At 37.0% G+C, this 18166-nt stretch overlaps 1 protein-coding gene across 9 annotated transcripts in view; it reads left to right on the forward strand.

Annotated features, from left to right (window-relative positions):
- Positions 1 to 18166, forward strand: part of LOC105689133 (octopamine receptor Oamb-like) — a 63430-nt gene that overhangs the window by 39213 nt on the left and 6051 nt on the right. For 6 of the 9 annotated variants that reach the window (XM_048650530.1, XM_048650522.1, XM_048650523.1 and 3 more), the window contains 2 exons: positions 14236 to 16333; positions 17637 to 17774. In XM_048650530.1, the coding sequence (XP_048506487.1) occupies positions 16073 to 16333; positions 17637 to 17774 (399 nt within the window). In that variant the 5' untranslated portion in view covers positions 14236 to 16072. Of the gene's footprint in view, positions 1 to 4922; positions 4940 to 7871; positions 8642 to 8713; positions 8949 to 14235; positions 16334 to 17636; positions 17775 to 18166 lie in introns of those variants that run through there. The other 3 variants (XM_048650529.1, XM_048650525.1, XM_048650527.1) reach the window with 3 other exon arrangements.

An 18166-nucleotide genomic window follows, 5' to 3' on the forward strand; every position in this document is an offset into this window, starting at 1 on the left:
GAAGCCCCGACGATTTCAAAGTCTTTCAATTATTGAAATGGTCTTGTGGAATCTGGATTAATTTTCTAAAACGATTTGGCCGCATGGGTGTGAAAAGACTCGAGTTTTTGACAAATTGTTCGGAAGTGACTCAGAAATGCCCCATACATACATACATACGGAAAAAATGAAATTAGTAGTAACGAGAAAAGGAAAGAAATTGACCATAAAAATATGTATGTATAGGTATATGTGCACAATAAGTTATAAGGGGGCCGTAGACGCCGCTTCAAAATGGTCGAATATTATTCATATATCATTTTCATATTCGCAACGTAAGACTTCTCTGAGAAATTCCTTCGCGTTTTGAAATATCACCTTAATATATCTGATTACTTTTGAACAATGTTTCAAGCTACGTACACAAGGATTACTCAACATTTCAGTTTTTTCGTTCTTTCTTCAGCCCTGGCCGTGACAGTACAACGTAGATGACATTTTTCTGTGAAAATTACATCGAAACGCATCAGATTTTTAATATTTTCTCTTTTTTTTTTTTTGCATTAAACCTTCATTGCGCCGTGCAACCCACCAGGAAACCTCAAGATGTTAAATAGCCTGTTCTCTCGATTCACCCTACGCACAAAATGGCGCTTACCGATATTAAAATCCATTAGCCAAGGCCGGTGCAACGTCCATTAGTATGAGATTCTCTTGAGTGCGACGAGCGAGAAAAAAATGAAAAAAAAAAAAAAAAAAAAAAGGGTAGCTACACGGAAATATCTCTCACACCCCGAAAAAGAAAAATTTCATAAATTCCCCGTGAAACTCAACGAAGTGTTTATATCTCACGGGGCGTTAATTTTTAACACCTGAGACCGGTTGTTGTACATGAGATGAAAAAATTATCGCACACAACTAGCTTGTATAGCTCGAATAAAAAATTAATATAGTAATATGTGAATTCAATCAAATTTTCAGAATTTTTTTCGTCTGCTTTCCAATCGTTGCCTAACAGTGATTTCTGGCTTGAGATCGGCGATAATAAGATGACGCTTGTATAAACAGAGAAAAGAAAGAATATTCTCAAACTAATTTGAAGAACTCACGTTTTTAAGCGAAGATAACAATCTGCAATTAAACGTGTTTGACGTGTAATTAATTAATTAGCTCGGTGAATTGTCTGCGTGTAACAAAGTGTTACGTAAACTTAAAGGTCGAAGAGTGTTTTTACGCGTGTGCATGTATACGTAACCCTTTTATGAGGATCGATGAACAAGAATTACGTGCACTTAATGGGACAATACGTGACTTATACTCCAAGGCATGGTTTACCATGTATAATGAATTAAAACGAAAGAAAAAAAAAAAAACAACACAGGAGAAAAAACGGAATGGAAAGGGGGGAAAAATAGCCCTGAAATAAAAATATAACAGATGGATAGCTGTGATAGTGAATATTTTATCGGATAACAATGTTCCAAAACTACTTATAACCGTATTCTCCAACTTCGATAGCCAACGCGATGTACATACATTCATACATGTATATACATATATATATACATCTGCGTGCGTATAGGTTCAATATTCCATAAATAGAACTCGTGTGGAATGAAGAATGAAAAGGTTTAACTATCCTAATTGTTTGTTTCATACATAAAACGTGATATTTGTACATGTGTACGTGTAACAGAGTTTGACTTTTGTATCATTTTTTACAACATGTTACGATCGCGTGCCACTGTTGCATGCGTGCAGTCGGCCAAGTGACGCCTGAAATGAGACGAGGGATTTACAAAAAAAAAAAAAAAAACCTTTCGTTGTTTCAATTTTTATAATTTCATCCGGACGTTATATATGTATCTAGAAATCACAGAGCGGGCGCGTTATCATTACAGCTTGGAACTAATTTTCAAGAATTGAACGAGAAGGAATAAAATCATTCAAATTCGTTGGTTACTGTAATCGTTTTGTTGCGTGAAAACAAAAAATTCTTTCATCCCGACCGATTTTTCTTCCGTTTCTAGACTCAATCGATTGAACGAAAAATAATTCGGAAAATTCCATCGTGATTTCTGAAATAAAGCTCACGAGCTTCTGGAGACTTTGGCTTGTGACGTTGGACAAGCGCTTCGAACTTTTCTGGCACCCCGTTGACACAGAGTGGAAGTTTCGTCGGATGCAAAAGAAAAAAATAAAAAATGAAAAACAAAAAGCTCCCAAACAAAGGAAAAGGAAAGATTACTAAAAAATGACCCGCTCGGTGTATTTTACTTGTATACGTGTCTGTATAATACATGAAATATTTAGAAACTTTTGTGATACGCGGGAAATATTTCTGTGAAAAAAGAAATAAGTATGAGAAGAAAAAACAGAAGAAAAGAAAAGGAATGAAATTAACAAACTTTGGGTGACATTTGATCGTCTTTTGTGTACAATAAAGTACATTTGTTCAAAGAAATTTCGGTTTCTTAGGGACGGGAAGAAAAATTTCTTGAAAAACGAAACAAAAATGGTAGAAAAAAACACACACGAATGAAAAACTACGAAATTTCGACGAATCGAATAAAAGTTTTTCCATAAGGTTACACCGACATATGGAATTTATATGTTTTTTTTTCTGTCCTCTTTTTTCGTTTTCTAAACGTAAAGTTGAGTTTGGAATTCAACAAGTTCGTTCGATCATAGATACCGTGCGGAGTTGAGACCGCGGAAAATTATTAAGGTTTGCATTACGGGGGGAGTATATTTCACATGCACAAATGGTACACCGCATCGTTCTTCTCCGTTCGGCACGATTTGATCCTTTCCTGGTTTTTTTTTTTTTTTTGTCTTCCTCTTCATTCCGATATCTGAATACAATATTTCAAACGTCGAAGAATTTTATCTCTCGTATCAAAAATAGACGGAAATAAGATAACTCACACCTTTCTAACTTGTTGGGAAAAAAAAAGAAGAAGAAGAGGAAAAGAGGATCCCGCGGAACGCCGCGTGTTACATAGATTGATCGATGGATCATTTCTGTGTCCCCTGAAAAATATATATGTACACGCATACAGATGAAAATACATAGGTAGGAGTGTATGTACGTGATATGTGTAACACAAACGTCTCACGAGGGTCAAACTCGATGCTTTTACCAAAATTTTGGAATTCGTTGAAAATTGTTTCTCGGTAATTTTTTCAACGTAGACGCGAATACGCTCGCGCGTGTCTCATATCCGAAGAAAAATTCGACAAAATTAACCGTAGAACACGGTTCTAATATTTGTTCGTAAATTTCTTTCTTCTTTTTTTCCTCGCATTTCCATTTTTTTCTTTAGTGAATTATTCAACGCGGCTGATTTCGGTAAATGAAGTTCTGCCGCCGTATCTATCACGTGTGCGCGAACTTCTCAAATGTTCACGTACGTAGAGGGTTGCGTATGCGTGGTGTGTACATTATACGGTCACACGTGGAAACAACCCGCCCACACATGACGTCGAGGGTGTGTTTCGTAGGGTGGGCGTCGGATACGTGCGCCTCGCAAATCCGTGTAGGTACCGACCGCTATACCGTGAAACGTTGGAATGAAAAAGCAACGTCATCATTTCGCCATTAGCTTTATACAAGGTGTAATCGATTTCTAGCCATCGAACGCGAGCCCCATTGCACCGATCACTCCATTACCACCGCGTACCGCGTATACATACGATATACCCGCACGAGCTATACCGCAATCGTCGAACGATCCTTCTCTCTCTCTCTCTCTCTCGATACGGATTATACGAAACTTTGCGCATAACCCGTGAAAACGTGCACAACACGAGGGGTGAAGGAAAATTTCGTTCGTTAATTAAATCGAATCCCGTGCATCGTGGAAAAAACGAAAAATAAAAAAATAAAAAAAAAAAACCGTTCAACTTTTACATAGCTCCGCACCTCGCCGCGACGATCATATCTCACCGGAGTGCACACGCGGTTTATTCCGACCCAAATACTCTTTTGATTCATCCGTACTGTATTTTTACGTGTATCTGGAAAAAACTTTGCCGTCACATGCAACGAAAAAAAGGGACAATCGTCAGCTACTGCATTTTTTTGCTAACGATAAATCGCATTTCGTAGTCCGATAGTTATTCCGACGGAGAAATGAGAGAAAAAACAAAAATTCCCGTTCGTATGCTGAAAAAGTTACACACGTATTGTACGTACGTACGTACCTATACATATATGAATCGTAGAATCGAATATTTTCTAAAAACGCGGAACAAATTGCTTAGGTCATTAAGTACCTGCGAATTATTTCTCTCTTTCGTTGCTTTGTTTACACGATAATAACATACGGTGTAAGCAGCGCACGAGTGTCCGAAAGCTTTTTAATACATTATCTGGAACGCGAGGGGCGGGGAGGAGGGCAAAGATCGGAGCGTAATGACGATAACGATGCACGTCGAATTCCGTACGTACCTACGTACGTCCGTACAAGTCCACCTGACGATGTACGTGCGCGCATGAATTGTTTTCCTTTTTTTTGCGATATCCTATTTGTTTTTTATTGTCTCACAGTCCTGCGCCATTTATCGGACTGTCCAAATAATCCTGCGAAGAAAATTGTCGGGCACTTTTCACGCTAATGTTACGTTTTCTCTCTCTCTCTCGTATACCCCGGCCGTATGCCATCGGTCACACGTGTGTTACACGTATGTCGCGAATCAGCGGGGGTGGTTATACGTGTATACCTATACGTATGTATACATACACACGAACGTATCACCTACATACGTATGATCGATGACGAGGGTGCATGTGAGCAAAGTATTACACCTAGCTCATCTTTCCCTATACCGACTCCTCTTCCCTCCGCCCTCTCTCTCTCTCTCTCTCTCTCTCTCTCTCTCTCTCTCTCTCTCTCTCACTGTTTCTCTCATGTCGACACTCCGGTGCCACTGACAGCCGACAATTCTAGAAGGATAGGTATGTACATACATATGAAGGTATATAGACGTGTATGTGTGTACATATGTACAGAAAATGTCGACACTGTACATAACATAGACGCGATGCATGTACGTACGTATACATAAGTATGTAAGTACATATACATATCACCCATGGTTTCGAGCCTTCTTTCGGATCTTCGAGCTTGCACGTCATGTGAATTATTTTTTTTTTTATCACTACCCTACGTTTCGGAAAACTGTGTGGTGAGTAATTTTTGTCTTGTACGTACATTTTATTGATTTCTTCTTCGGAATTATTCTCATCGCCATTATCGGCGTCCTTACGCGATCCTGGGATGAGAGAGAGAAATCTGCCGTGAAAGGCAATGTCCTCCGTTGTATTCTGAAAGAGTGCACTTTCTATTCGTGCAAACCCCCTTAGGTACATGTACAGCTGGCGGCGTCAGGTATGTTGAATATAGATATGCACGGGTATACACTGTATATCTGTACGTATAACCTATGTATGTATAGCTATATACACTTGGCGGGAAAAGCGCGATGCAGTCGGGTGGAATTTCCGAATCAATAGACGCCGGTGGCTATTACTGTTACCTCCTACTACAGCTTTTTAATTTGATCAACCAATGAAAGCAATCTGCAATGTACAGTTTGCAAAAGAAGCGAACGAAGAGATAAAAAAGAAAGAACGTTACGCGACGAGGAATTTGTCTTTTTCTTTACTTTCTCTTTTTTTTTTTTTTCTTTTCTTTTTCTTTTCTTCTCGTCAAATCTTACGACCTTTTCGATTCGTCCGAAGAAGATTTTATAGAATTCTTTTTATATTCCCGTGGAAACTTACATTTGATCGGATGAAACAATGAAATCTCTCCCTCTCTCTCTCTTCATATATATATATATGTGTGTATTCACATAATTATCACAGAGATTATGATTCTTCGAGCTTTCTGAACCATAAGATTTCTTCTCGTCGTTCGTCAGGATCGTACCTATAGGTAGAGAAGGATTCGAGGAGGACCCATATAAACCCGTATAAAACAATGAGCTTTATCATCTGAGAATATTGAAGGATACCGTAAAAGAGATGATCCTTTGTACGATTTATATTGTCGTTTAATTGATACCTGTACCTCAAGAAGGCGGGGATCACGCCATACGTATGAACACGAATAATTATACGTGTGGATTCGTACAACGTATCGTACATCGGCGAGAGTGAAATGGAATACCGCCTATAAGATGTTGAGATAAAAGATTATATGCAAAGGTCAGAAATTCAGCCGGGGAAGATTCGAGTTTTGACTCTTCGAAAATTGGCAAGAAATGGGGTACCCGCGCGCGCATTAACTTTCGATTAGTTTTTCGATTTTCGTCCCGGAAATTACGTATTCTTCCGAATCGTTCGTTGTATCTCTGTAGATGTGGTGGAGCGGTCCCTTGCACATCGCTGTGCATTCGGAGTAGAGGGAATCGATAGATGTGCATCTGCGATTCGCAATCGGAGTCCCACGCAAACCGACGGGGTACCAGCTGTGGCTGTGGAATTTTCTCTCTCCGTCGCTCTCTCTATTTCCCTCCCTGTGTGGCTGTCGTGCAGTTCACACCCCCGAAAAGCCGTGATGCCGAATACGCGAAGGCGCGGTCTTGAAAATTTCCGGAGCATATAAAATCTACGTACAGGTGTATAATATATCCGGGTGGATGTACGCCCGTATTAAATCTTGCCGTTATATTATGGCTTATGCGTGTCATGTATCTACGGTTTTTTTTTCTCACATTCGTTTCTTTTTTTTTTTACTCACTCACTTGTATTTTCCGACCACTTGCCCCCCCCCCCGAGACCCTAATTTTGACGAGATAAAATTTGACGCGCGATTCTCGATCGGATCAGTTTATTTAAAAAAGTTATTTTACACGATTTTGTGTCGATATAAATTTTGCGAATAATATATATATATGTATATACCTATACTCACGTCCAGGTCATAAATCAATTGTGTGCAGGGTGAATTAAACTTTGCGGTGTAAATCCGCATCTCATTATCGCGCAGGATGCCATTACAGGTATTCCCTGCAGCTGGAGTAACACCTATATAATCACACGTTTCCATCTAATTTATATGAGAAAAGTCAAGGTCGCGTATAAGTAGTAGTAGTAGTAGTAGTAGTAGTAGTAGTAGTAGATATATCTACGGTAGTAGATAAAAGTACAGTCGGACGGTAACGGTCAAAAATTGGTTTATCCTGCACATAACGTGATGGTATATGAACTATGTATATAAATTTATATATATATGTACGTGGGTAGTATATATCCTATGTATATACATACATCTATATAATGGTTCGATAAGCTTTGCAGCCGTTTCCTAATCTCCAGCTCCCAGCGCGAGGTTTTATTTTTATGATATTCGCGAGGGACATTTGGGGTGAATTCTGAAAACCGTAGCTCTCTATTCTGTTTCCTCCCCCTTTCCCCAGTTTTTTTTTCCCCTTTTTTCCCATTTTTAAAAATGTTTTTTTAGCAGTTAGAGAACGGGGTAGATTCACGTACCCATCTGCCCTACCGGTTTGGCGCATATCGTACACCGCGCGAGGACTATTCGAAAATTACAGAGAGAAAAAAAAAATTTTTTTGAAAATAACAAATTATAGATAACACGCGCGGAATTTCATCTTTGAACGATGGCTACGTCGAAGATGGATTTTTTGATTTTATTTTTCGTACGCTTATATTACGTCCGATTGCAGTACCTACACATTTTATGTATTCGTGAAGTTTTGAAATTACTGCGGTAATGAATACGTTAAAAACTTGCAGTTTAAGGTGCGATAAAAACATAGATATGCAGAGTACCTACATACCTTATGTACCGGCAGATTAGTAGCTATCATCGTACATAAAAGCGCATGCGTCTCCTCGGCGTCGCGGCGCCCGGATTTAGTGCGCTCGGCACCGCGACGCCGGGAAGACGCTTTTCGCGCTCTTCTAACTTTCCAACAAATGTTAAATTAAAATTATGAACATGTTATGAAAACCTCAAGTGTTTGAAAAACACCGAAAATTCGAATTAACAATAATTGCGTAACAAAAAAAAAAAAAAAAAATAGAACAAGATAGAAGACCGAACTAGAAAAAACAAATTAATTATTGTCGATCACAATCATTTTCACCCTACAATGAAGTTCGCGGTAAAATTTTGAACGCGCGAGACTTGTTTTTTTCCCAAAAAGTATTTCAATTATTCGTCAGATTTTTTGTAACGAAAAAATAAATTTATCGCACTTGTATCATCTTATATTATTTAGGACGACATAGATTTTATATATTTCACATAAAATTCGGGGTATATCTTTCCACGTGTCGATAGAGAATTTTTCGGTTTTTTTTTTTTATATCGATATTCTGTCAATTATAAAATGAAATGTGGAAAAAAACCGTCTCCCAAATTAGAGCGGGAAACAATCGATAGTTAATAAGCCAAATGATAAAAGTAAAATAAAACTAGACTTTTATTTTTTTTGGTCGTACTTGATTTTTATTTTTGTGTCCAATCATTTTCATTTTGAAAAATTCCAAGTAATAAAATTTAAAAAAAAAAAAAAGAAAGAAAAGAAAAAGAATAAAAATCAAAAATACGCCACCTTCACTGTACCCGACACTGCTACACACGACTGATCGGGAAATTTGTGAATTACAGTAATTAAAAATTGTGTAAGTGTTACACACGTACATATTATGCACGGTGTCAAATAAATACGTTATTTTTACAACACCTACCACGTATACATTAATTTATCGACTACCTAATAATGGAGCTGAAAATAGATAATCATCGATATAAATGAAGGTTCGCTACATATAGCGGTGGTTATAGAACACTTGAAAAAAAGAAGAGGAAAAGGAAAAAAATTGCAGCACCCTACAATCTAACGATACAATCTATAATCTTTCAGTTCCCGTCTCGTTTCGTTGACGAAAAAGAAAAACTCCGATGATTGTGCATTTATATTACCCAGACGTACGTACATATAGGTACATATATCGGTATGAGCTGACGATCAGTGAAATGTCAATGAAATCAGCAGACCTTGGGGGGTTGTTATAGATAATTGATTAATTGAATTATCGATAAAATTAAGCGTTTCGACGGGCTTAATTAACCGTCACAATAGTTAAACGACCATTTAGAAACCACGTTACGAATATGACCGCAAAAATTGTACGGTTCATTTTAAATCGCATTTTATCACACACCCAAGTATTTGACAAAAAAAAAAAGATCAATGAATAAGGATCCAGTCTTTCGGTGAAGATAATTCATTCATCTCCCATTTTTCTCACATACATAAATGTGTATAGCTGTATTCATGTATTACATATGTATACTGAATTTTCAATTTGATAAAAGGAGATACAACTGCCGACCAAAATCGGTCGAGATATAACCAATCCAATGAAACATATCGACACGACACGATATTTTTTTACACGCATGAGGCGGGCGTACAAGCGATGGTGAAAAAGTTTCACGGCCTCGTTCACATCGAGCGTAAAAAAGAATCCTTCTCCAAAGTGACTCCGGTCTGCAGGAGTAAAAGAGAATAAAAGAAAGAAGAATAAAAAAAAAAAAAGGAGCAGCGGATACAGATACACGTAGCTAAGATTTTACTCAATCCCAAATGCTGACTGGATGTTTTATATCCCGTACCGCACTTTCTTGTTCACATATACTCTAGGTACACACACGCACACACACACGAACGACGAAGAATCTTATACGGCATACCGAAAGCAGATTCCTTGAAATAGTGTCGTAAAATAGTGTAGGAAAGAAAGGGAAGGGAAGAGAGAATCATGAATGAAAAAAACAATCTTGTATTACACTCGTGTGATAAAAATTCTGATCCACGTCTTAAATGAAGGTGAAAAAATTGGAATCGTTTCCGATTTTTAATATCCTCACGAGTGACTTTTGCTATTTCGTCAGTCTGTATAATTATTTCGAAAACGAACAACTGCGGAAGACGGTGATATATCAATAGAAAATGAACGTCGACCGAAACCCGTCGTAGGGGATGATTAAGACGCATTAATAAATGAAACGAAGGTAGAGTAACGAACGAAAGGAGACTCTGGAGAGAAAAAAAAGAGAGGCTTCCGCGTGGAAGAATGCGATGAAATTGATCGCGCGGTTTAGGGAATGGTAATCTGCTTAAGGGTACCCTGACAAATTGGCTTAACCCCCGAACCGTTTCTGATATACGCGTGTGTATTCTTAGAAAGGTGCCCGTATGCTCGCGGAAATAAGAGTGTCCGAGTCACTCGACGCTCCCACCCTCGAGTCTCGAATGCGAATTTCCGTTTTTCGCTCCTCATTTTTTCCTCTCCAAAAAGACACAGCGCCGAATTTCACTTCGCCTTGTTTTCGGTACTCCATAATTTTTTGTCCGTTCGCTTTTTTCTCGCATTTTTCTGCGGTTTATTATAACATAACCCGCTGCAACCGAAGGGGGTAGTTGGAAGGGGGCGCTAATGGACGTCGTGGTAATTGCGGTGGAAGTATATGAGCGGTCAATTTATCGGTCGGACTTCTTGACCACCTGCACTCGTGCAGGCAAAGACATCACTGTCTGTACATGTGAAAAGTAAGTTTCTCGAATCTGACGAATAGCCTTTATAGGCTAACAATATTTTCTATACTCCTAGCGAGGATATGAGAAAGAAAATTCTTCGATAATTCTATCGTTGAAAAATTGAAAAATTTCATTCCAATTTGTTCGGGCCTGGAAATATCCTACTTTTTATTTTTTTTTTAAAATTGGTTATAACGATTTTTCCGATCATATACGCGTACTGTACGATAAGGATCGATAAACTCTGATGGCGCACGGATAAACAACGCGTAATTTTGCCGTGAGAATGTTTAATTCGAAAACAAAATTTGTACACGTGTACATACGTTTATAATATATTCTATAGTTCAACAAGTTTTCAACAAAGTTATTTGTACGCTGTTCCCATGGGGATATAAGCGAACAAATGAACTGAACTTTAAGCCTACTGGAGACTCGTGTATTGAATATATTTTATATACAAACACATGTATAAGTACATGAGTAGTAATCGGAACTCAATTGAACTGAATCTAGAATATATTATCACGTTTCCTGTTCTGGATGGCCAGGATTTATACGTATTATTTCGTATGTACGTTTCGAATTTTCCCAACTTTTTTGGAAAAAAGTCGCGCCACAGAAAATCAAGTGAATTTAACTACCTGATGAAAATTATGCATCGTTGGAGTTATAACGTCCCCCGATGAGGAGTTTATACATTTAAGTTGTCAATTACACATTTAATGGCTGGAGCCACCGACCCGATGAAATTTCACCTGCAGATGAAATATTACGTATAACAATATCCGATAATAATTGAACAACGGAAATGATACCCGGAGATTGCTTAAACTCGTTGTTATAATAATAACGATTATGTATATCAACGAACTTCGTTTGTCTCCAAGTTTGTCCGTTCCAAAAGCATCGAAATCAAATCATTTTTCTCCTCTGAATTACGATCACGTCAATCAAAAATTTTTTTTCAATTGAAAAAATAAAAGCAGAAACGCTTTAAAAAAAAATCGCGTTTCAAAATTTTCCTTCACCCTTTTCGCATGAAATCTGGTCGATTGTTTTCGTCTGTCTTTTCTCTTCGTGAGTCTATATTTCCCGCCCTGTTCACCGGCCCGGCATTTTTCCTACGGGGTAATAAAAGTAGACCACGTGTGGCGTAGAGGAAAAAAGAATAAAATAAAAAGCACGAGCCAGGTGACACTTTGGTGCAGTAAAAAAGTGTTATTGCAATACTTCTACTTGAAAGAGTCGACGGGTCGAAGATGAAAAAAGAGAGAAAATTTTTTTTTTAAAATCAAACCAACAGCTTCCGATATTGAAGAAAAGTTTGTCTTATACCTGCTATAATCCAGCGGAGAATAAAGAGTGTGGATGCATGTGGATGAAAGACAGATGAAAAAGGATAATAGAAAATGAGACGCGGTAATTGGATCTCCTCTGCATTTCCAATTGTGCATGCATACATACAAGGTACACACACAATAGAAGCTTATAAAATGTGAGGGGTCAAAAGTCAGAGGAAGACCGAAAATTTTCCGTACCGCTTCGATTTTTATGTGTAATATGCACGACGCGTATCTATAGGCATACGCGCTACGTGGTAGATGGGTATCGGAAGCATGTGTAGTTTGACTTGATTAAATTCTATTATACCCCAGAGAGTCTCGCTACGAATCAAAGACAAGATTTTTCCACTCGTTTTGAAGCGTGTAAAGCGTTATTTATTTTTTATCATACCTTTCCTCCCCCTCGCGCTAACAAATATAAACGAAATTATCGCGAAAGTAAATAAACATGCGGAAGAAAAAAATGATAAGAAAAAAGAAAAAGGAATTCGTTTTAACAAGCAGGACGTATAGCTGAAAGGAGGAAACGTCTCGCGGCTTTCATTCCGCGACGTAATGAAAACTAGCGCATCCCTCTTTTACTTCATAATACACACACAGATATGCAATTTGTGTGTATATATACGTATGTTCGTTCATGAAGCTGTGGTAGGGACATATTTTGAAATGCTAATTTTCTCCGCTGTTTGCCATTCGCGGTTCATTTCTCTCTGTGAAATTTTTATTCCGTTTTTGCCTTCTTGTGGTCTTTATTCTTTTCTCCTTTCTATGAGGTTTCTAAAAATGAAGTACACGACTGTAGTGGGTACCTCATAATCGCATTCGCTGAGACGAATGAAACATTTGCTTAATCTTATCGAATAATTTGGTTTCAACGGCCATTTTGAAAACCGCTATGGCAGAATTGCACATTTTTCTTGCAATATAACCGCTTACTTATTCGTCACGTCGAGATCCCGCGAGCTGGAATATACTTGTGTTCAAGTTTAACGGTAAAAAGTCCAGCATTTTATTCAACCGGGTATTTTTATGACTAGAGAAAGAAAATGAGTATGTTCAATTCCATAGGATTTTAGGCAATAAAGATAGCTGCGCGTGGTGTTGTATACTCGGCACACTTCAATTCATGTAGATTTATTTGTTTTTTTCTTTTCTTTTCTTTTCTTTCAAATCAGCAGAAAACGTCCCCTGAAAAGAAGAGACTTCCGGTCGTTTGGATTTACTATGAAACTCATTTCAACTATGTACACACGTTCTCGTATACATAGGTCATAAATATACATCCGTATGCTGCAGAGGTATATGAATACCCTGGAAAGCGTCTGGTTTACTGCAGATGCAGGTGAAAATCTCTGTAGGATGTTTTCTAGTATGGTCAAAAGCGGATTGAAAAAAGGTAAAATATAGCATATTGCAGCGATTTTTCAAGTTTTCAAGAACAATGCTCAAGAATAAGAAACAGCCGGTAGAGTTGGGCTTGTTTCTCGGCAAATGGTGGCGGTATTATATTATACACGGGTATTGAGATTGAGATAGGATTTAACAGCGTTACATCCCTCGGGAGTTTAAGGGAAGGAAAATGGAACGGCCGCCTCTCGTTGCATGGTAGAGTCGAAGAAACGAAAGACAATGGAATAACGTATATAAGTAAATATTTATATTTATATCTTATGTATTACATATCCATATGCCCACCCTTCAAGGGAAGAGTTATTCAATTCGGCCTCGCTCTGACTAGCGGGATAACTCACGGGCATAAGTAAAATTCTCGCTAACATATATACGTACATACTTAGTTACCTGTATTCTCAAAATTATGTACAATACGTAAAGATTCTTCCAATACAGAATAATAATACTCCCATGCGATGATGCATATATTTTCGAAACCGCGTAATTTCGGAGCTTTTCGGGGTCCGAAGAACAAAAAAAAAAAAAAAAAATGAAGAAGTCAAACGATGTACCTAATGTCTGTAATAATATGTAGTTGTAAATGTCATCCCTTATAGTTCGAGTCCGTGTATAGGTTTATTATGCAAAGGTCGTTCTACCTATAATAGGTTACATTTCGTGACGTCAGATTATAGTTTTCTCAAACGTGCGTTCAACTACCGACGTGTGATTATCATACCGATACATGAATATCTAGAAATTAATATTTATTACCCTGTTTTGAATCGATACCGTTAGTCTTTTATACCGATCGAGATAAATCGATACGAAAAATTGTATGAATCAATTATAATTTCCATTTTCGCGTAATTCGTCGAATTAATTAAAGCTAAAAGAATCGTTCATCATTTTTCTCGTCATTTTTGTGTTTCAGATACACAGATATTATCGTGAAAGAATATCCTTTGACACGATGGGGATGAAATTAATTTGACCGGAAACGTAGATTTGTCGAAGTTTTGAAATTGAGGAAGAAAAAAAAGAAGAGGAAATTAACTGACAAACGAAAACAATAATGCGGTTTGCAAATTTCGACAGAATTTCCTAAAACGATCAATTAACAAATGTGCATAATTATAGAATAATCGAAAGAAGAGACAAGTAAAAAATTTTCTAAAAATGAAACCCAAACGAATTAAAAAAGATTTATGCTTCAGACTGCTGAGATACAGACAATGTTTGAAATACCGAAAAATTATTTAGCTTCGGATAACAATCGACATCATCGAGGATAATTATCATTGTTACGACGACGATGTCATGCCCGACCACTGACTAAAACCAAAAATAAAAAAAATGACAAAAAATTCCACACTGAAATATCAAACGAGAAGAGAAGAAAATAATTGAATTAAAATAAATAAACAAATTTTTTAATAATAATCGTTATTGAAATTTGATCAATATATATCGAAGATAATTAAACTTGTGAAAATGTGATCGCATAAATTATTTATCATATATATGTAGTTATAAATTAATAATTCTTTTAATTTTTCGGGCTGTGATTCCTTAACGTATATCTATACATATATTATATACATATATATTTGTGTGTGTGTGTGTGTGTGTTTATACATACATATTATTATACATATTGAAATTAATTATTTGATTCAACAACCGTAGATAAAAAAAAAAAAATGAAAATTCTCTAAACAACAGAAGGAAAACTAAAGACAGAGAAACGGAAAAATCGAACAGATCGCAGTGAGTGGTGATACGAAGTGTTGTTATAATTATCCCGCAATAAATGAATTAATTAAATATGTATACGCAGATATAAATGTGTGAAGGCTGATCACAAGGCAATAAATGTATAATATGTCTATGTATAGATACTTTACACACATATAAATACGTTGATAATTTTGAATTGAAATGGTTCGTTAGCTCCTGCACATTCGGATAATAACAAGCTGTATAATATCGATCGACCTCAGCGTAAAATCATTATACAAATTATCGTCATAATTAGATAGTAATTATATGATCTTAGTATATAAATACGTTCAAAGGTATATCCAATCGATAATATTGTAAATACATTACACCATCCGCTCGGGCGTTGATTCAATTCGGTGTTCCCATTAATAATTTTGTGTGATCGTTACAATATTAAATCGTCAGTTTAAGTCTATGAGGAAGAAAAAATTAATTAAAAAAAAAAAAGCAAAATAACACGATAAATCACAATCCAATTTAACGATACCACTACCAATGAGAAAAGTCAGATACAAGAAATACAAGGGCTGCAGTATGTAGAAGAAAAAGAAAAACGAAAAGTATTTTGAAAATGTTAATAAAAGTGATCGAATTCGAAATAAAAAAATTATCAGTAATAAAATTTCGATGACGAATGAAACAAATGACGAGGTACGTACCTACGCTATGTACGTTTGCATACATAATTTACGTGCATACATAAATTTTTATCCTCGTGATAACTCAAAAATGCGAGTGTAAAGATTTAAATATATATGTACGTTGGTACATACCTGTAATACAGAAGGAGAAAAAGTTTGAAAAGAAAAAGGAAGAAAAAAAAGAAGTAAAGCTGGATGAAACAAAGAAAATACAAAGAATAAAGAGAAAAGAAAAAAACCCTCCTGGAGAAAAAAGTATTTAAAGAAAAAGTAAAAAACGAACAAAAAAACAGCAAAAAGAAAAAAAAAAAAAAAAAAAAATGGAGGATCGGAAGTGAGGCTAAGATGCGAGAGCTCAACGAGTCTGCCTGTGCAGCGCTATACGAGGGCGTCGAGTGGGATGGGGCTGGTAACGTCGCAATGCTCGTCGTCCTCGCCGTAGTAAACGTAATGGTAGTCCTGGGTAACGTTTTGGTCATTTTGGCAGTTTACTACACGTCTAAATTGAGAAACGTGACCAATATGTTCATCGTTAGTCTTGCCGTAGCAGATTTAATGGTCGGAGTTGCGGTCCTACCGTTCAGCGCTACTTGGGAAGTATTCAAGGTAAGGATTATTCGTTCGCATTCGTTGTAATTCAAACATCGCGATTACATTCGATCATCACAGATTCGACGGAATTCACGACCGAGAAAACACAGGAAAAAAAAAAAATAGAGAAATTACCCGGGTGCGTAAAAAAAAAATACGAGAGGAGCGAATAATTTTATACTTCCTGCACGGTGAAAATTTATCACCTCACATATCGCAAGCTTGAATTTTACCAGGTTATTTGGAGCTTTTTGCTACAGAACAAAAGCGTGTAGGTACGTCTGTAAAACAGTTGGAGAAAAAAAGAAAATTCCGATCAATCGAAAAACTGTGCACAACGCACGTCACGTCGAAAAAAAGTTCGCTTCTCATCTCTGCATATCGCGAACAAAAGGGCATATGCGAGAGAACGTTACGTTGAAAAAAAGGAAAAAACAAAATTTATCTTTTATGTAAATTTCTTTTTTTTTCAACTTGTTTTATAATTGACTTTATTAAATTACTTTCGTTTCATTTCTCTCTCATATCAAATTTCGGAGAGGAAAACAAAAAAAAAGGTGAAAGAAAATTAAATGGAAAACTGACCTTTTTTTCTCCATTCAACCCGACAACGGGTTGCTAAGGATGAGTTTCAGTTCGTTAACGACGATATAAATAAACAAGACGCGAACAAAAATAAACAAAATTTAATCAATAATCCACCGTGTACTACGGGTGTATTACCTATACAAAATACCGGTGTACTACACTACAGCTTTGCGTGTATTTACATCGGCGAGCTTTTCGAGATGTAAATTATATGTATAACATTAAATGTTCGCTATACGAATACGATATCGTGTTCACGGATTTATGATTGAATAACCGATGAAGTTTTACTTACAATTAGCATCAGAGGTTAATTAAATGATAAATGAATAATGAAACGAACCATTGAATTGTTGTACGTTGAATTTCACCAATATTGGTTTGTAAATTCGCATCGCAGTCCGCAGATACAAGTTATCGTTGGTATTATTATCATCATCATCGATTCAACGAAATAGCGAAACGCCGGATGAAATTTCAATTAATTCACGTATCTGGATAAATTTTTTTTCGTTCCACGAGATATGGGCTTTCATCTAATTTTTCAACTCGATCGCAATCCGGACGAAATTTTTATTTTCGTTTCGTACACACACATTTTGTTTTTCAATCCGCTCGGAATCATCAGTGGTTAAGAAAAAGCAAAACCTCCTAACGAATACTCGTTAATTCAATGAAAACATCGTCAATTTCCTCTCTAATTTTTTAATTCCTCTTGTCTCACGTCAAGGTCTGGTTCTACGGTGACATTTGGTGTTCCGTATGGCTGGCCGTCGACGTTTGGATGTGTACGGCATCGATTCTGAACTTGTGCGCCATCAGTTTGGACAGATACTTAGCCGTTACAAGACCGGTCAGCTATCCACAGGTAATCAATGAAAATATTAATAGATCGATTGAAAATGATACGCGACGATGTATCCCGCATGCAATCCGATTATAAGCCTGTAATTTTCGAACGGCGGAACACCTGGTATCGAATTTTGAGGGGCGGCGGGGGTACGACGGACGACTCGGAATGACAGTTCCGAAGCGGAAAGCGAGTTGTAAAAGATATATGTATGTGCGCGGATACCCTCGATATTACGAACCCAAAAATTATCCTCCGGTTAAAATTGAACGAGCCACTGCGGAGGCTCGGGAAAACTTATAAATAATTTCTTCGTCATTGTAATCGATATCTGAGGAAATATGGAGAACGGTTTCGGTTACTCGAAAATTTACCGTCCTCCGTACGTCGCGGCGTCGCCGCGCCTCACC

This window comes from Athalia rosae, chromosome 2, assembly GCF_917208135.1.
Source record: "Athalia rosae chromosome 2, iyAthRosa1.1, whole genome shotgun sequence".
Taxonomy (NCBI): Eukaryota; Metazoa; Arthropoda; class Insecta; order Hymenoptera; family Athaliidae; genus Athalia; species Athalia rosae.